Source organism: Magnolia sinica, chromosome 17, assembly GCF_029962835.1.
Source record: "Magnolia sinica isolate HGM2019 chromosome 17, MsV1, whole genome shotgun sequence".
Lineage (NCBI taxonomy): Eukaryota > Viridiplantae > Streptophyta > Magnoliopsida > Magnoliales > Magnoliaceae > Magnolia > Magnolia sinica.
In genome coordinates this window covers 195165-216404 of record NC_080589.1, presented here as the reverse complement: position 1 = coordinate 216404, position 21240 = coordinate 195165, and the positions used below count along the sequence as shown (strand labels likewise).

The following is a 21240-nucleotide window of genomic DNA, read 5'->3' as shown; positions in this document are numbered from 1 at the left end:
TACTGTGATTAGGTCACTGAGAATGGTCCGCTTTGAAGTTGCAGTTGTTGGTATTGCATGAAGTTTGATCCCTTCTGCCAGCTTTTCATCTTGATCACCAACCTATAGAGCAAGCAATAACATGAACACTTGAGAATCTTAAAACAGTGAACTAATTAATGTCAGCTAATGAAGCATGCAAAACCTAAAAATATCCTAAGAAACCAGTCTCATACAGGGAAACCAAACCACACATGGCAAAGGTAAAAGCCTACGCCTAACCACAGTAATCCCATATTTCTCATTTATCACAAGGAAGCAGCATTATTATTGATACCTTCTGACCTCAAGAGTGCTGGAGAAACAACCTAAACAATCCTAAGGATAATCCAGGATATGTCAGATAACATCGTTAAGTGTTATGTGACTTGGTTAGCAGGACCAAGCAAAAGATTGGACAACTTGGCTGACCTGCAGGATGGTTAGAATCACTGGCATATATAACGCTCCCTCCCTCTGCGAGATTTTTCCTTTCATTTAATTATTCACGAAATTTTTTATTTTTCTGATTTTGGGGGTCAGTGACTGGTGGTTTGATGGATCTGATGTGCCCCACCATAAATGTGAGACGCCCCACACATTTCCCATATTAGAAGATCTTAACCCTTTTGATCACCATTTTACGAAGTTTTTTTAAAAAATTTTAAGGGTAAATCGCTACACTACACAGTTAAGAGAAAATTTGCAGGATCATCTAGGAAAATGACAAAGATTGGATGGATAGGATCTTTCAATTTTGGCTGGAAAATGGCTGCTATATCTGATCATTTCTTTTTTACTGCCTATTTGATTGCTACAGATAAGATGGTGACGATCATCTGGTCAGTATGACTTTTGGACTATTTGCATTGATTAGGACTATTAGGCCATGCAGCAAAATCAAGGGGATTCTATTATGATAGCCATTAGATGATTGGCTGTTAAAAGGAACAGTTATCCCAATTAGAGTAGCATTTCACATTCAAACAGCATATCTAACCATAAATGGAGAGCAAGATTTGCCGAATGACTGAGAATTTTGTCCGATAACCCATTCATGCAGTGGGCCATCAAATCAACGGTTCTAACCAATCCATATGTTTGCCATCTGTAAAGCTACCTGCATAATAGCATTAATCAAAATAACAAGCTTGCAACAATCAGATGACCATATGTTCACCTGCTAAATATGGAAGGTTGCTCCTCTATTGTTAGCCACAAAATAGAGGGCTAAAATTGTCTAATCATTCTAATGCATGGCCCCTCTATTGTATGCAAGTAGTTTGCACCATTTCTCTACTCTCTTTGCATATACCACAATCTCTCTCTCTCTCTCTCTCTCTCTCTCGTCACACCCTTTCCACCCGATCTCTCCATGAACTTGAATGTTACTAACTAACAGGTAACTTCCAGGAAATTCCTACAGTTAATGATTGCCCTCTGATGAATTGAGATTGATCCCCAGGCATGACAATAAAAAGAGTCCAATATCTTGAAGGAAATCATTCCAAAACCACATTTTATACCCACATCACTAACAATATATGTAGGTTAACCAAAAAAAAAAGGTATTAAAGAATATATATATATATATATATATATATAGAGAGAGAGAGAGAGAGAGAGAGAGTAATGCTCACACACAACTAGTTGGGCCATTTACTGAGAAAAATTCCCTCTTGAATATAGTATACACACCTGCATTGAGAGAATTTGGAATACATGTTATAGTTATGTAACGTGGCACACGTGTCGAAGACCCAAGCCATTCATCAATTGAGGCCCACCGAGGAGAAGCTATGTGCCAAAAAATAATAAATTATACGTATGAGGTAAGCGCACATGCATGTTGAATCTGAATCATTAGATTATTTTATTAACTACCCACTCTTTTTGTAAGTGTTTGACATGCTTGATCATAGGACCTTTGTTTTTCCCTAATATGTTGACAATGTACTCTCTCTAGTCTCTAATGAACGGATTTGATCTCTAATACATGAGTTGTGTGGCCAAATTCATTAACATGTGCATAGCCCACCTAAAGTTTACTCTCCATTGGTATGTCTTCCCAGATAATCATGGCTTCCCTATACAGATAAGTGGCATTACATTTACTGACTTGGAAGGAAAGATTTCGTGTGGAATAGATCCACTCCGTCCATCATGTGCACCACCTTGTGTTTGGATCGGGGCTAAAAAAATCAGGCCGAATCAACACTCGGGTGGGCCATTTCAAGGGAAACAGTTCGAAGAGATGTCCATCATCACTTTTTATTGGGCCCACTATGATGATTATATGAAATCCATTCCAACCATTAGATGCCACATTGAATTGTAGGCATAGGTCCCAAAATTTTAGGTTCATCCGTGATTCAAGGGGGCCATACGAAGGGAAAAAGTTAAGGGGGTGATTTTTTCACTCACAGATGGCACTAATTTTAAGGCCCTTGGTGTAACATGTGGCTACAGACCTGATGGCCGAGGTGGATTTAACATTAACACCATGGTGGGGCCCACCTAAGCTGCTACCCTTTTTCCCAAGTTTCCTTTAAATAAGATTAATCTTTTCTCTGCCAACATTTAATGGCATTAATTACTCCTTTGAATTACAAGGAGCTAAGGTGGGAGACGGACGACCAACCATGATTTTTTATGGGCCCACCAAGGTGTGTATGTGAGATCCACTACGACCACTAGATGTATAATACCCTGTTTGGCCTGGAACCAAAATATCGGGCTGACCTGTGATTTAGGCGGGCCACACTTATGGAAACAATTGAGAGAGACATCCACCCGTGATTACTACAGTGCCCACCGTGATGAATATGTGAAATCCACTCCAACCATTGGATGCCACACCAAAATGTAGGCTTGGGTCTGAAAATTGGTCCCATGTGTGATTCAAGTGGGTTACACTAAGGGAAACATTTTGGAAGGTGAACTTTTCCCTATACGGTTTCCAAATGTGTGGTCTACCTGAACCACTGATGGAGATAATTTTGTTTATCCCTGGGTCTAGTATGGGGTGACACACATAATGGTCGGAGTAGATTTTACATTAACACCATTGTAGGGCCCAACCGCGAGCCATCTTTTAAACTTATGTGAAAAGGGACTTTTGCCAGAGCATTTATGGTAAATCAAATAATCCTTAAATAGGTGGTTCGACAATGGACGTCCAACTTGTTGTGTGTGGGCTATGCACCTATTAATGATTTTGGCCACACACTTATTTATTAGAGATCAGATCCATTCATTACACAGAGTACATTGTCAACATGTTCGGGACAAAAAAAAAAAGCCATATGATCAAGCATGTCAAACACTTACAAAAAGAGTGGGCAGTTAATAAAACAATCTAATGATCTAGATTCAACATGCATCCACGCTTACCTCATAGGTGTAATTTATTAGTTTTTTGGCACATAACTTCTCTTTGGTGGGCCTCAATTAATAAATGGCTTGGATCTTTGATACATATATCACTTTACATAACCATAACATGTATTCCAAATTCTCTCAATGTAGGTACGTATACTGTATTCAAGAGGAAATTTTTCTCATTAAATGCCCAACTAGTTGGACCAAAGTGCAGTGTCCAACTAGTTGTATGTGAGCATTTCTCATATGTGTGTGTGTGTGTGTGTTGTGTTGCACAAGGAAACAATTGCATATTGTTGCCAAATTTCCCTACTTAGGGGGGAGGTTTCAATGATTTTGCAAGGACTTGGATTTCTAAATGCGGCATACTACATGGCACCAATTCTGTAAATGAGAAAACCAAAAGATCATATAAAAAGGCAAAATAACCCATTACGATATATTGCATCAATTATTGGTTTAACTGACATAAGGAGCATGATATGAAAGAATAGAGTAAGAATCAATCATCAACTTACACAATGACTTTGATTGGTCATTACACATATTCCACATGAATTTGAAACAACTGCATTAGTACCTTTGGCTATCTATGCTGATGCTGTTTCCCAGAAAGTAAAAAGATATATTGAAAAAGATGTTGCCCAGAAAGTTAAAGATATATTGAAAAGAAAATTTAAATCAAATGGAACAAACACTACTGAAGTAGAATGTTACCAAATCAATTGTCAAAGGATTGTCCAAGTATTTCCTCGCCAGCTTCTTGACCCAACCAGGCATTGTTGCAGAGAAGAGCATGCTTTGCCGCTCAGATGGAAGTTTTTCTAGTATAACTTCCACATCCTCCTCAAATCCAACAGCAAGCATCTGATCAGCTTCGTCAAGGACCAGATATTGAACTTCACTCAACCGGAGGCTGTTGCTATTGACCAGGTCAATGATACGGCCTGGAGTTCCCACAACAACATCTACACCCCGAGAAAGTGCATTTTGCTGGATATTGTAAGAAACTCCTCCGTAAACACAAACAGTGTTGAGATAAGGTGCTGACTCTTGGATTTCCTTATCTACTTGCTTTGCTAATTCCCTAGTTGGTGCTAGAACCAAAAAACGAGGAAGACGACCCGACCGCCTTCAAACAAACAAAGAGGTAAAATTGTGATCCAGCCATCCAGGGGAAATAATAGGAACTAGATTAGCTTCTTTTTATAAATAAATTTATTTTTATTTTTTTTATAAAAAAAAAAAGGCAAGAAAGAAAGAAAGAACGAACCTTGAAAGATTTCTTCCTTCATCATCCATGGTGAGGCGTTTAATAATTGGGATTCCGAAGGCCAATGTCTTCCCTGTCCCTGTCTTTGCACGAGCGATGAGATCTCGACCTTCCAAGGCAGGAAGTAACACAGCTCTCTAAATAAAAAGTAAAGCGGATAAGAAGGCAATAATAAGGCAAACGTAGACTAACAAAATACATATGTAAATCACTAAGAAGACCAACAAAATCAGAGAATCTTAAATAGGTATACTCTCAAAGATCAAATAGCAATGAAATAACTACTTTGCAAGAAAGCCCACAAAACTAGCACAACATTCACCCAAGAACAACAAGAGAGAGGGAGAGGAAGGGAGGGAGGGAGAACAGCAAAATAAATGCATAATGACCTCATGACAAGTGAGCCACCCAATGTACGTTGACTTTGGCTGCTTCTATCCCTCCGAAGATGGAAGTTGTTGTTTGGATGGCCGACCATCTTGGCAATAGGTAGCATAGGTTCCTTAGCACGTGCTTCGTGTGTAAAATGGAGGAATAAATGGTCCATCATCTTTTCATCATTGTGAGGCAGCTAATTAAATTGAGGGGGGGGGGGGGACTCTTCTGTTTACTATATGTTTGTGTCTTTGATCACATAAGCAATGCACAAGGTTATTGGAAGGATTAAGAATTCTCTTGTGATTTGGTCCTCATCACAAAAGAGTCTAGGGGAATCCAACCTCTGATCTCATTTTAGAGATTGGACTTCCATGCTCTGTAGATCATTAGAAATATTTATTATTATTTTATTTTTATTTTTGAAAGGAGGCGCTTGGAAAGAATTAGTCACTAAACAGTGAACAGGTTCCAAAACTAATACTTGGAAGAAATTTTTTGGCTAGAATCTCCTCACCAGTGTATCTTCTATATGATGGAAGGAGTTCAACACGAAAAGTTGGAGATCATGGCCTTTTAAAGAAAGAGGAATGACTCAGAAGATTTCCCTGGTTGAATGGGTACCCATTGTAAAAGAGTCTAGGGACCTCCGATCGAATTATAAATTGGATTGCTATGGTTGAAAGACCCTTGGAAAGAATTAGTCAATAAACAGTGGGAAGGTCCACAGCTGATGTATGGAAGAGCATTTTGATGGGTACTCTATGGATAATCCAAATAATTGGGGTCTTAGTGGTATTTTATGAAAGACAATATGCTGGTTATGACATGAGCTTTGCGAGTCCTGCTCAATGATAAGACTTAGTGACTCAACCCAAAACTCAGCTGAGCCGACTCAGATCAACAAGATTTTCAGCTGAATCAAAAGGAAACTTGTTTGTAGGCATGATTGACTAAGGAGACTCATGGAATCTTTAAAAAATTGAGTCAGTCAGTGGGTTGACTATTTTGTTGATAAAAAGGTTGATGAGAGGGTATCAGCCAAGTGGATTCCTCCTAGGCCTGGCTTTGTAAAGCTTAATGTTGATGGATGCCCTTTAGGCCTCTTGTGATGGGAGGCAGGTCGAGAAATGATAAGTGGGAGTTTTTTAAGCCTCATGGCTAATCGCGTTGCGCTAAGAGGACTGCAGATTTTCTCCTCCTCTTTAACTCTAGGAAGCTAATTATAAAAGAAGATTTTTCACAGTGTTATTGAATGGGATATGAATGATGTGCTAGGGCCTTAGAGAGATGAAACTGCCTTTTTAAAGCTTAATGTTGGTGGATGCCCTTTAGGCCTCTCATGATAGGAGGCGTGTCAAGAAATGATAAGTGGGAGGTTTTTTATGCCTCATGGCATGTGTGAGTCGCTCGTGGCTAATCTTGTTGCGCTAAGAGAAGGGCTGAGGATTTTCTCCTCCTCTCAGTCTAGGAAGCGAATTATAGAAGGAGATTTTTCGGTGTCACTGAATGGGACAAGGATGATGTGATAGGGCCTTAGAGAGATGAAATACTTATTGCGTGTTTGGGAGCTGCATGCTCTTTGGTTTCCAAAGAATGTTAACAAGGATGCCAGTAGGCTCGCTCGTAACTGGGACCTTAGAGAGATGAAATACTTATTGCGTGTTTGGGAGCTGCGTGCTCTTTGGTTTCGGAAGAATGTTAACGAGGATGCCAGTAGGCTCGCTCGTAAACTTCGGTTCATACTTCATAAATAAACAAATAGAAGAAGAATAAAAGGCTGAAATTTAAAATAAAAGGTGTTTGACCTGGATTGGGAAAAGGTGGGTAATCCCTCGCTTCTCAAGAGAGTCAACAAGCTGCTGTGGTAAACCCAAACTGGCAATGGCAAGGTTGTCATCATCTTCAGCGGCTTCACCCTCGGAGCCATCTGTCTGAAGAGAGTAATCGTCTTCCTTGGAGAAGCCACCGAGCCCTTTGAATGCCTCCTCACTCAAAACGGAATTAGGAGTGGCAATTGCAGAAGAAATGAAGAGAGGGTTGGGTCTTGGGTCGCGAGAGCTTCTCAGAGGACAACAAGCTTCCAAAACCCTGCCAGGAGCAGCTCTTAGACCTCCCAACTGGAGCTTTTCGGAGGGAGACAGAGGCGAAGTCCTTCTACAATGTTCCAGACAAGGTATTCGGTACAAGGTCGAAACGCCGACTATGGAAGCCATGACGCACTAAGGCCTCTAGGGCTCTTTTCTCTGCTTATTCTCTATCTCTATCTCTAGCGAGAGAGAGAAGAGAGAAGAGAGGAGTGAAGAGAAAAGGAAGGAAAGGTTTCGATAAGGCCAGCACCCTGAAATGTATGGCCTTACAAACCTCCACCTCGGCTCCCCGCTCAAATTGCACTTATATAGAGGTTTTTTCCCGGGAGATATTGTTTCTAGGTTGAGGGTCTTCTTGGATCAGTGCCAAAATGGCACACGTATGCAGGATCCAAGCCGCTCATCAGGTGGAAACCTCTTTCTAGGCCCTCACATTTGGTGGACCGGATGTAAGTTGATGGTGGAGCATTTATTCTTTTGTAGATGGGTAGCCTGTGATTAACCATTCTATTTTTGTCTTCGGTTATGGTTGAATCTGAACCGAGCCACATCAAGGTCAAACTTGGAGGCACCAATGAGCAAAGCCTCGGACTGATAGCGTCCGACCCAAGGTGATTTCAAGGGTTATTGCAGAGTTACAGCATCAACTTGAGGCTCGGAAGAATTTGTCACACATCCGACGAGCAGGATCTCGGAACGGTAGCAATACATCCGAGCCAACCTGCCTCCGAGTCCTTTTGCGAGAGTTCTCATGTCAACTCGGCATACAAAAGAGACCGTCACACACCCATCCAGCGTACCTCTAACTTGATCCTCTTTACTTAGCGCGTCAATAATCAGCTCATCCGTGGGCTTGGATCGCCGAACAAAATCTGAGCCGCGAGGTCGACTCGGATGAATGGACAAAATCTAGTAACACATGATAGGAGTAATGCCTAGCGCACGATCTTCGGGTAACGGCCGACAACCACACATGCGTAGCTCTCGCGTAATGGCGATAACCGTGCCGAGATTATCGGAAACGTTCAGCATGACCCTAAGATATAAATATGAATCATTTCTATAGGAACAGGTACGCAATATGTCACACCCTAAGCCCCAACTACTGTACTTAGACCCAGATTCTTAGCCTGACTTTGGCATCGGAGGGTCCCCTGCTCTAGCCAGGGTCTCCTTTGTCCTTCTCTTGTGCAGGCACACAGAGCTCGGCTCAAGTGCTCGGAGCTCGACGAAGGGTGAACCAGATTTTTGTATCAACATCTTCCATCCTTTTTTTTCCTATATGGGTAGCCCATGATCACCAACTTGACTTTTCAGCCGAGGAATCTAATGAACGGCTACGATGCTTGACATATACGAGCACTGAAGATTGGGACTGTCAACGGGCCAGGCAAGCCTCTCCAAAATCCCAGCCAAGGAGACAAAGCTCAAGGACCCAATCCGGGCCAAAAACTCCAGGTTGAAGGAAGAAGGTGATGGTTCAATTCCATTAATTAGTGCTCCAGAAAATTGATTCAATGGACCCCACTATGGAGAGGATTAAGGTTTTGTTGAAAACACCTCTGATTCTTACAGTTAGTAAATCCTCTCACAGGCCAAGCATACGAGCTTTGAAAGATTGTCTGACCCAGCCCACTAATAAATGGGCTAAATTTCCAAGCCCAGGCCTCAGATCCAATACCCAGGCTTGGTTGCAAGATACAAACAAGGTCGATGACGAGCCAGCCTAGCACAACTACAGCCCCTAGCAGCCATTAGCGGTTTCTGCTTTCCACCGTCGTTTCTTTAAAAAATCACCATCCATGGGAATGAAGGCCCCATTCGATCCACTATCTCTGTACCAAAGGTCACGTGGAAAATGCTCTCTTGGCTTAAAATTATGTTGGGGAAATGTAGAAGCGCGCGGATGAATCAAGCAAAGTATTATCAATTGTACAATTCAGTCTAAATACAAACAATTTAAATATTGCGTGGTTTTTTTTTTTTGAAAAAAACCACGACATAAAGCGATAAATAATACACTATGAAAATAAAAATTATAAGAGTCATAGATTACCGGCTTGAACGTGGCTTAAATCTATTCCTCAAACTTAAGTTATGCCCTTGAAACCCTTCCGACCGAATTTTAAAAACCTAAAACACCTCTCTCTTCTCAAATTTCAATTACACCCTCTATATATAGCGTCACATAATATCACAATCGGAACAGGAAACAAATCCTGCGCTTACGCAATTTTTGCGCGCATTCGATGACACCTTCGATGGCATTGACGATTTGTTAATGGTGTTATGGATAAAAATAAGTTCGTCAGAAGTATGAGGTCAGCTCGGGATTTGTGCACGTCACATGGTTGACTAGTGTCAGTCATGATCAATGAGCTCCTCAATAACTATAAAGTGATACTATTGTATTTTGTTGTACAATGTCGACCTCTCCCCTGGCCCCATTCATGCCTGAGCTACAATATAGATCCTCTGGATAAACTTCCAAAGCATGATCCCATACAGGATCAAGCACGCCTTGCTCAGAGACTTGTGAGAGAGCCCCTGCACTGTACGATAAAATGAAAAGGATGGTCATTCCCGATTTCGTATATGTTCTACCAAGGAAGGAAGCTTGGCTCGATCCTAGTGCTCGGATACAACCTTCACGGGCAGGTCAGTAACCTAATTGAATTCCAAAGGAAAGCTTGATCATGGCCCACCAAAGAGTCCAGGTCAGGAAACTCCTCATCAGGACAACTGTATAGGTCGACTCAGATGCTCGACCTTATCATCAACAAAGATCTCGCAAAACGGTCAAGAAACATATGCTAAATGCACGCCCATGATCAAGGGCCGTTTCTATTTATGTAACCAACTCCATTTGGCTATAAATAGGAACTCTTCCAATGGTGAAAGGTACACACAACTAGATCCCCTTGTTAGAGTCAGGGTCTCCTTTGTCTTATTCGTATGCGGGTACGTGGAGGTCCAGCAGTCCAGTAAGCGTTGACCAGATTTATGCATCAACAGATGGCATCGAGAAAAACACCAAAACATTTTGACGACAAAACATGGATTTTCCTGATTTTTCCGATGGCATCGACATATACTCGATGGCGAGTGGTCTGTCGATAGCATGGACAAACGCTGTTGTTTACAAATTTAAGATATCTATAACAAATTAGGCAGTGTGCTTTGATTTCCAGGAATTCAGGAAAAACAAAATAAATTAATAGAAAAGAATGATAGATACCAAGTGATGCCCACTTTACCAATGGGCCAGATCTCGCTGTGCAAATATACATTGTGAGTTTGTTGCTCTTCAAGCAACACACCTGGAATATGTCGGTTATCACTAGTTTTTATTCATCAGTCAATCGTCGCAGGTTAGTTCATACCGTGGGTGAATTGATCTGATAACTTCTAAATGAGTTCGGACCAAGCTAGTCGGATTAGAAATGTCCCCCATTTAGATAAACACATGGTTAGTCCAGTTGTGGATTTTGCATACCGCGGGTGAATTGATCTGATCAACTTCTAAATGAGTTCGGACCAAGCTAGTCGGATTAGAAATGTGGCCCATTTAGATAAACACATGGTTAATCCAGTTGTGGATTTCGCACGTCTACCGATTGAATAAATGTACGAATAAATGTACAGAATTGATTGAAGCATATTTGGTACTCAAACGGTTCTCTCTGTGCCACAATAGCTCCTAAAGCATGACAACACGAGAAGAATCTAACAAGGAGAAATCCTTAGGGCTTGTTTGAGAGTGGATTTGGAACTCCCTGGATTTAGAACCCCTGGATTTGAAATCCTTGGCACCTTAGATTGGTAATCAACTTTAATCCAAAAGTAGCTATGCATGATATATTTATGGGTGCTTAAATTTAATTACTAAATAAACTTTAATATCTCTAATTAGTGAACATATGTAATATTTGACACAATCGTTGTAATAAGCCCACTAAAATATATGCTCTGCCCCAAAATGATGAAATTCTAAGTCTTGGATGGGCCACAAGCACGAAATCATGTCCGAGTGACCAACCAATGACTTTTAACTGTTGATTTACATGGACAATGTTTGGACGATGCTGATCATCATATTAAGGTAATTATAGTGATGCAATTGATAATCTAATTGTTTTGGGACATCATTAATGGATCATGTGCCCAATAAAATAATAGTACGGAGACATACATACTACACGTGCAACTCGTGGAAGGATTTTAGATGTAATTCAAGCGCTCAAGGACTAGTTCCTTCTGAATTTTGTTGTGGGACCCACTTAAATGTATGTGTTGTATATTCGTGCTGCCCATTCATTTTTTTATATCATTTGATGGCATGAGCTAAAAAATGACGCAATTCCAAATCTCAAGTGGGCTATACAACAGGAAATATTGATCATTTAACAACCACCATTACTACTTTCCTAAGGTTTACCATAATATTCATTTGCTATCCAAGCTACTGATATGGATAAAGTTGATTGACAATGAAATACTTTGTGGGCCACAAAAGTTTTAAATCAAGTTGATATTGACACTATAAAGATTTCAATGGCGGCCGTTTAATGATCAACATTTCATGTGGTATGGCCCACTTGATATTTTAATCTACTTCATTTCCTGGCCTATGCAATAAAATGAGCTGGAAAAATGGATGGGGGGCATGGACACGCATCACATATGATGAGATGGGCCCCAACACTGGAAAACAATATTGATTCGAAACTTCTGTCCACCGATAAGTTTAGGTCATGTGTTGGGGTCTATATATTGGATGTTTGGATCTTCCTTATTTTTCATCTCATACTATGAAATGAGCTGAAATTTTTGATAGACAGCTGGACAAAACACATATATTATAGTGGGGCCCACATAGCTTCGGCACCAGTTAAGTAGCAGGTGTTGAGGTCACCAGCCAATTTGAATCCCGTATATACCGAGTAAACTCTGTGAGCCCACCATCATGTTTATGTATTATCTGTGCCGTCCAACCATTTTTACATATCATGCATGATCCAATATTGAACAATATCCAAAGCTTAAGTGGACCAAACCACAAGAAACAGTGTGCACTCATGTATATGTATTATGTATTATCCACATCTTCATGTATATGCATCATCCACATCATCCATCCATTTTTACATATCATTTTAGCACATGATCCCATAATTGAATCATATCCAAAGGCCAAGTAGATCACACCATGGGAAACAGTGTGCATACACCATGGGAAACAATGTGCATACAATTTAGTGTGCATACAATTTACGAGCTGCGTCCAAATCAAGCTGAATCAAGCTGAATCAAGCCAAGCTTCCACAGGAGTCGATATTGTCCTGGTTTGTTTTTTTTTGTTTTTTTTTTTTGTTTTTAACACGCTTGACTCCGAGGCTTGGTTTGGTTTAAACTTTTATTCGAATTAATCTAAGTTGAGCTTTTCCAAACTAATCTGAGTCTAGCTTTTGAGTTGGCTTGGTTTGTGTCTAGGTTGGTGGTGGTGAAAGCCCCAAAAAAAAAAAAAACCCTCACTTATTCTATTTGGACTATTTGTTGTAGACATGGGTCCATCAAAACAATACAAATGGCATACGTAGTCTGCTATGGCTGGGCTATAGCTAAATCACCGCTGTTAGGTGATCTTAACAATCCAGTCAGTGGGATTTTCTTGGTAGAGGATTGTTTCCTTCTCATCCTCTCTAAGCATCAGTTGGAGAGCAACCATGTGGGTTGCTGAGTAATTAACAAGCATCCAATGCCTGTGCTTAGATGTCCCTTCGCCTTGTATAGTCCCTCCAAGATTTTTACATTTCTTTCTAAAATCAACTTAAGGTACAAAATAAACAAAGCAAGCCAGGCAAATGAATGAAATATCAAAAGCAAGAGTCTTTAAATTTTAACTCCACGTAGATGCCCCACCCATGGTGATAAGTTGATCGAGATTGAACGAAACTTAATCCAAATCCCAAAACTCTAATCCAAATCATAATCCTAAGCCGAAACCCTAATCATAAGCCAAAACCATGATCCGAAATCAAATCCTATTCCAAACCAAACCCTGAACTTTAGAAGCTGAATCATAAAAGCCAACCCTAAACATAGTCAACTAATTTAGTCAACCCACTGAGTCAATTAACTAAGTCAACCTACTCAGCCAACTCACACTGTTAAACTTGGCCCAAGACTCATTTCAATCTAAGCGCACATGCAAAGTCCGATCAAAGTACAAAGGGAGATAACAAAGTAATCATGTTTGGCCGAGCTCCTCATGGGAGGGCTTGTTGGGGGCCGTTGCACAAAACCTTAGGATCTAGCCTCCCTAAAACATTGGAATTATGAGCTAATAAAGCAATGAAATAAATCAAAGCATAAACCAGAAGACACAAGAGATTTTTACGTAGAAAACCTTCAAAGAGGTAAAAACCACGGGACCTCGTCCAGAGCAACAATTCACTATGTAGTAGAACGTTACAACCGATCACAAGCACACACCGCTTGGATCAAACCTTCTTCACTCACGTAGGAGTGGATGAACAATAAGAGAATAGAAAAAAACAGAGAGATCTTACCGATAATGAGGACGTAAAAGCACTGAGATGTCAAGTGCACAGTAGATCACCTCTGCGAGCAGAACCTCCCTTCCACAAGCTTCCTCTCTTTCTTTCTCTCTCTCTCTCTCACATTTGATAGCCCTAAATCCTTTAGCAAACCCCTACAAAGCTTTAGGAAACTCTCTTGCATTACCTAGAAAAGTCATAGGGACCCCTATTTATAGTTTAGGCAACTCCCTTTCGCACTTCTTGCGAAACCGCCTCAAATTTATGCAGTCTGCATAAAATTCGGACATGACACTGCGTAATCTCAACTGGTTAAGTGGGGTCCTTGACCGGTCGAGCGGCCCACTCGATCAGTCGAGCACCTCCCTTTACTGGTCGAGCACCTCGAAATTTTCAAACCAAAAGCTCACTGGACTTTGAGTCGAGCGCCACTCGACTGGTCGAACACCACCCTCGACTAGTCGAGCAAGGTACTCGACCGGTCGAGCCATAAGGAGAAATTTTCCATCAAATTTTTCCCTTTTCAACTCAAGAGGAATTCACTTTATTCAAACCAGCCCGGTTTCTACAAACCTCAAACTTGCTCTTGAGCAATGCCTTGGTCATCATGTCTGACCCATTATCGTCCGTGTGGACCTTCTCAAGCTGTAACACCTTTTGTTCCAAAGTATCCTTGATTCAGTGATACTGAATCTCTGTGTGTTTCGACTTAGGGTGCTGACTTAGATTCTTACTCAAGTGTACAGCACTTTGACAATCGCAATAGACCACGTGCTGCTTCTGCTTTAGGCTAAGTTCCTGTAGGAACCTCTTCATCGAAAGCATCTCTTTACATGCCCGTGACCGCAATGTACTCGGCCTCTGTCGTTGACAATGCTACGACCTTCTGTAGCTTGTTCTGCTAAGAGACCGCTCCCCCTTCAAGCGTAAACATGAACGCCGATGTAGACTTCTTGGAATCTATCACCTGTCATATCTGCATATGTGTAGCCCTTTAACACAAGTTTTCCATCACCATAGCATAGGCTCAACCTGGATGAGCCTCTTAGATACCGCAGTATCCATTTCACTGTTGTCCAATGCTCTTTGCCAGGATTGATGAAATACCGGCTGACAACACCAACCACATATGCTATGTCTAGGCGCGTACACACCATAGCATACATCAAACTTCATACTGCTGATGCGTAAGATATCTTCTACATCTCATCCACATCTGCATTCGTCTTAGGATACTGCTTGTCGCTCAATCTGAAGTGACCATCCAGTGGAGTACTGACTGGCTTCGCTATATTCACATTGAACTGCTTTAGGACTTTTTTAATATACCACTCTTGCGAGAGTCAAAGCTTCCTACTACTTTTGTCACGGGTTATCTTCATTCCTAGGATCTGCTTAGCTGGGCCCAAGTCCTTCATCGTAAACGACTTGCCCAACTCCTGTTTCAGCCTGTCAATCTTCTTGATGTATTTTTTCATGTAAGCATGTCATCAACGTATAACAGCAGAACTAAGAAATTACCATCTAAGAACTTGCGCATGAACACATAGTGGTCCGACTCCATTCTGTCATATTCATGCTTTAACATGAATGAGTTGAACTTCTTGTACCATTGCCGTGGAGCTTGTTTCAGCCCATACAAGCTCTTCCTTAGCCTACACAATATATGTTCCTTGCCTTTGACTTCGAACCCCTTTGGTTGATGCATGTATATCTTTTCTTCTAGGTCACCATGTAGAAAGGCAGTTTTAACATCTAACTGCTCTATCTCTAGATCCATGCTAGCTGCCAACCCAAGCAACACCCGAATGGATATCATCTTCACCACTGGTGAAAATATCTCTTCAAGTCTATGCCTTTCCTCTGACCAAACCCTTTCACCACAAGTCTGGTCTTAAACCTCGTTTGTGAATTCCTCTACTCAATCTTCTTTTTGAACACTCACTTCTTGCTCAGAGCTTTCTTGCCCTTAAGCAATTTCACCATATCATAGGTGTGGTTCTTATATAAGAATTTTATCTCCTCTTACATAGCTTTCAACCACTCCCATTTATACTCGTCGGCTAGGGCCTTAGAATAATCTTCTGACTCTTCCCCATCAGTGAGCATAATGTACTCATGCGGCGAGTACTTCTTGGACGGCTATCTGTCCCTAGATGACCTCCTCACCTGTGGCTCAACAAGTGGATCAAGTGGGGGTTGCTCCCTCGGTTCATCTTTCGGAAGAACTCCCTTGTCCTTTGCACCTTATTGTATTCCCCCATCATCAGGCATCACGAGAGGAATAACCGAATCCATATCCTCTAGCTCTCTTGAACTAGGTCGCGTTTTTTCTGGCTTACATATGTCTTTAATACATTGGTCTTCGAAGAAAGCCATATCTCTGCTATTGACGAGCTTCTTCTCAATCGGATCCCACAATATATAACTGAACTTTTTATCACCGTATCCCAAGAACACACATTGCTTGATCTTTATATCGAGCTTGGACCTCTCGTCCTTTGGTACGTGAACGGATGCCCTGCATCCAAATAACCTGAGATGACTGTACGATGGATCTTGTCCAGTCCACACCTTCTTAGGTACTTCTCTATTCAACGAGGCTGATAGAGACTTGTTTATCAAATACACTACCGTGTGCATTGCTTCTCCCTAAAACGTCTTGGGCAACTTCACTTGGGATAACATGCATCTAATTCTCTCTACAATGGTGCGATTCATTCGCTCAGTCACACCATTACGTTGGGGGGTCTTGGGAACCGTCTGTTCATGCCGTATACCCAAGGACTTACAATACTCATGAAAGTCACTGCTGTATTTACCACCATTATCAGTGCGAATGCACTTCAATGATCTACCTGTCTCTCTCTCTCGACCATAGCATGAAACAATTTAAACACCAAAGACCTCGTCCTTGGATTTCAAAGCATAAATCCAAACCCTCCTAAATGCATCATCTATAAAAGTGACAAAATACAATACCCCACCCAAGGTTTTTGTCCTCATAGGATCACATACATCAGAATAAACCAAATCTAATACATGCACTTTATTAACATGAGAAACAGATTTAACAAATGAAACTCTATGCTGTTTCCCTGATAAACAATCAATACAAGTTTTGAGATATATATCTGTCGCGTCTGGAAGGAGCCGCTTCTTTGCTAGTAGCTAAAACCCTTTTTCACTCATGTGACTTAGACGCCTATGTCATATGTCAATAGCTGAATCTTTTGCTGCGTTCAACCTACCCTTGCACACACTGACACTTGCCTTGTATAGGGTGCAACACTTCTTCCCTCTGGTTGTGATCAACGAACCCTTGATGAACTTCCAGCGCCCAGTAACAAATCAGCTTTCATAGCCATCATCATCCAACCTTCCTGTTGACATCAAGTTGAAGCGAAGGTCTGAGATATGCTTCACATCCCTGAGAACCAATGTGCAGCCTACATCTGTCTTCATATAAATATCACCGACCCCTACGATCTTCGATATGCCAAAATTACCCATCTTCACAGTCTCAAAGTCACCTGACTTGTAGCTTGTGAAGAAATCCTTGCATTAAGTCGCATGAAACGAAGCTCCTAAGTCTTTCACCCAGTCAGTGTCTTGACTCGTAGCCGTGAGACAAATATCGTGATCTGCTGAAAGAATAACTACGACGTTGCCATCTAAAGCGACTGCAGTGGAGTCTGATTCATCTTCCTTCTTATTTCATTTTCCTTTCTTGTCAATCTTCTTTTTATGACATTCATGCTTGTAGTAGCCCTTCTTCCCACAATTCTAACATTCAACGTCTTTTCTGCTACTCGACTTGCCTCTTAATTTATCTTGGGCATTCCCGCCCTTTCTGTTCATTCTTCTCCCCCGATCTTGTGTCACAAAGGCCTCTTGCTGAATAGACCCTTAAGACTTCATCCTTGTCTCCTCATTGAAGAGACAACTGGTTACCTGTTCAATGGACATATTTCTGTCTGGCGCAGAGTTACTCAGAGGCAGTACCAATGTCTCCCAACTATCAGGCAATGAGTTAAGCAATAACAAAGCCTGTAATTCATCGTCCGGGACCATCTTCATAGTGGAGAGTTGGTTCAATATATTACTGACTTCATTCACGTGCTCAGCCACAGAATCACCATCTTTGAACTCTAGATTTACAAGTCATCTTTTCAGAAAAATCTTATTACCGACTGTCTTTCTCTCATACAACCCTTACAATTTCAGCCATAAGCTAGCAGCTGAGGTATCCATAGATACATGGTGGAATACGGAATCGTCCAGCCATTGTCTAATAAAACCTCACTGCCTTCCAGTCCATCTTCTTCTAATCATCATCTGACATATCCTTTGACTTTACTGATATGTCTTGAATTGGAGAATATAAGTCCTTGCAATAAAGCAAGTCCTCCATCTTAGCCTTCCATATGATCTAGTTAGAACCATTGAGACTGATCATCTTTGATGAGCTACCTTCTATAATTCAGAACCGATCCTACTCCATTCAACCAACCTGGACGCTTTGATACCACTTTGTTGGGGCCTGTTGCACAAAACCTTATGGTCTAACCTCCCCAAAACACCAGAATTACGGGATAATAAAGCAATGAAATAAATCACAGCATAAATCACACGACACAAGAGATTTTCACGTGGAAAACCCTCAAAGAGGTAAAAACCACGAGACTTCATCCAGAGCAACAATCCACTATGTAGTAGAACGTTAAATAATAAAGAAAATGATAGCCAAATTAAATAACAATGCAGAAAAGTAATCCGATCTTGAGAGGTTGATACAAATGTTATTCTAAGGACAACCTCACCAAAAACAGAGTTTATGGTAGGACAACCTTATTTCTAAAAAGGTCTTTGTATCAAGTCTCAAATCGAAGAGGAATACAAAAACAAATATGAACTGAATTGAAATTACAAACAACTTTCAAATGAAAGTGAAAATCAAGCTTATACAGGAAGAGCAGAAAGTAAATTCTAAGCTATTACAACATTCTCACAACGCTTGAAATAATTACAACATTCACCACCATACATACATCCCACAAAAATTAGTTAAAAGATTAAAAGAATAAATCAATCAACCACAACTTAAGGGATTATAGTGGTTCGCCTGTGTGTTCACCAACTGTTATACATTCACTAAAAATAGGTTTTCCCTGGTTCACCCAAAACCCTTACAATTGTGTCTTTGTATGTGGGCTTACACAATTAAAAAAATCCCACTTCCGAGTTTTCTGGCTTTCCTCGGATAACCAAAACAACAAGATTTTTCCGCAAATCTTGAAAGAAACCAAAATAATAGAAAGAATTTACAATATGTAAAATATCTCCTTCGTAGTAGAGTAGATGATTGAATGTCAAGTTCAATGTCCAAGACTCGATTACAATGGTTCTAGTTCTAATTAATTTTAAATTAAACCAAATAGGGCTTGCCTTAATTGATTTTGATTCAAAGAAAGGGAATAATAATTCCTCTTTATCAAATCGATTGGAATATAAGAAACAAAATCAATTAAAATAAAGCTAAGGAAAGAGAATATTAAATAAGCACACTCAGCTTAGCACAGAATTATCTCTCGAAGTTCGACCTTGAATACTTTAATTAAATCGAGAGATTTGTGCACTATTTATAGGTGAGAAGATCGGGTCTTCGATCCTCTACGACTAGTCGAAGCTCTAACAGATATTTGAAAAATCTTTTACTTTGACTCTACTCTCGTAGCTCACCTACTCGGTCGTAGTCCTCGAATATCTTCGCTGACTTCGAGTCGTAGATTCTACGAATGGTCGAAGATGCAGTTGACACTGTTCGAACAAATTCCGTGACTAGTCGAAGGCTAACAGATTTTATCCTAATTTATAACAAACTTACGATTGGTCGAGGAATTTCTTAGACTCGTCGAAGCAAGTCTAGGACTAGTCGAAGAAGGCCTAGGACTAGTCGAAGAACAGACCAATTAAATGTAACATTCGACTTATGTATCCGAAATGATCTACTTCTAAGGTCATCCTATGGTCAAACAAACCTCAATCATGAAGTACGGACATTGAAACAAGAGACCATGAAGAATAAGCCTTGAAGTCTTGATGTAGATTAAACCTTGAAGTAGCTCAATCTTGAAAGTGGCTTGAGTTTCACCTTGAGTCTTGAGTTTAGCTTGAGTTTCAACTTGAGTCTTGAGATCAGCTTGAGTCTTGCCTTGTACTTTCTTTTTAGCGCTTTGATACCACTTTGTTGGGGGCTGTTGCACAAAACCTTATGGTCTAGCCTCCCCAAAACACCAAAATTATGGGATAATAAAGTAATGAAATAAATCACAGCATAAATCACACGACATGAGATTTTCACGTGGAAAACCCTCAAAGAGGTAAAAACCACGAGACTTCGTCCAAAGCAACATTCCACTATGTAGTAAAATGTTACAACCGATCATAAGTATACACCGCTTAGATCAAACCTTCTTCACTCACGTAGGAGTGGATGAACAATAAGAGAATAGAAGAAAAAAGGAGATATCTCACCGATAATGAGGACATAAAAGCACTAAGATGTCAAGTACACATTAGATCACCTCTACGAGCAGAACCTCCCTTCCACAAGCTTCCTCTCTCTCTCTTTATCTCTCTCTCTTACATTACCTAAACACCTTTGATAGTCATAAACCCTTTAGTAAACCCTTGCAAAGCTTTATGAAACTCTCTTGCACTACCTAGAAAAGCCCTATGGACTCTTATTTATAGTTTAAGCAACTCCCTTTTGCACCTCTTGCGAAACCGCCTCAAATTTACACAATCTGCACAAAATTCGGACATAAATCTGCGTAACCTCGACTGGTCGAGCATTTCAGAATTTCTAAACCAAAAGCTCGCTGGACTTTGAGTTGAGCGTCACTCGAGCACCACCCTCAACTGGTCGAGCACCACCCTTGACCGGTCGAGTAAGGCACTCGACCGATCGAGGCATGAGGAGAAAATCCCCATCAGGGCTCACCTACCAAAACCAGAGAGTTGGTGAAGTACGAGCAACCCCTAGGGTGCCACTTGCCATGCGTCTTAGTTCATATTTCGCCAAGCTATTCATCGATGTGTAGCTAGTTCTTTTGCAAGCATCAAGCATGTGGTGAAGTTAAATTACTCTGATACCCCTCCCTTGTGCTAAAATTACACGTTACACCATCCACTCCAACCCATGAGATTTGTCCACGTGAAGATTTCAAATCTCAGCCATTCAAACCCTCTATAGCCTCAAGTTTTGCAAGAATTACAAGAAAATCAAGCCGATGTGCTATAAATACCCCAATTTCCTTCACATTTCAATACATCCCATAAAAATCTCATCCATGTTACTCACTTCTCTTAAGTTTTAGCATAACCATTTCATCCCTTACCCAAGGAGAGGTAAGAGCCATAGGAAAGAATCTAACGGAGGTCAAGTGTCACACCCCGAAATTCGATACTCGAGTTGGCTAGGCCCGAACCTGAATTCCAGGACTGTGAGTTGTACTTAAACAAAATATACATCGCAACC

At 40.8% G+C, this 21240-nt stretch overlaps 1 protein-coding gene across 1 annotated transcript in view; it reads right to left on the bottom strand.

Annotated features, from left to right (window-relative positions):
* The window catches only part of LOC131231737 (DEAD-box ATP-dependent RNA helicase 3, chloroplastic), a 30738-nt gene extending 23321 nt beyond the window's left edge, over positions 1-7417 (bottom strand). Inside the window, exons 1-4 of the mRNA XM_058228039.1 lie at positions 6856-7417; positions 4673-4809; positions 4117-4531; positions 4-102 (exon numbers count right to left, since the gene is read on the bottom strand). Of these exons, the coding sequence (XP_058084022.1) occupies positions 4-102; positions 4117-4531; positions 4673-4809; positions 6856-7263 (1059 nt within the window). The 5' untranslated portion in view covers positions 7264-7417. The remainder of the gene's footprint in view (positions 1-3; positions 103-4116; positions 4532-4672; positions 4810-6855) is intronic.
* Between the last annotated feature and the right edge of the window lie 13823 nt (positions 7418-21240).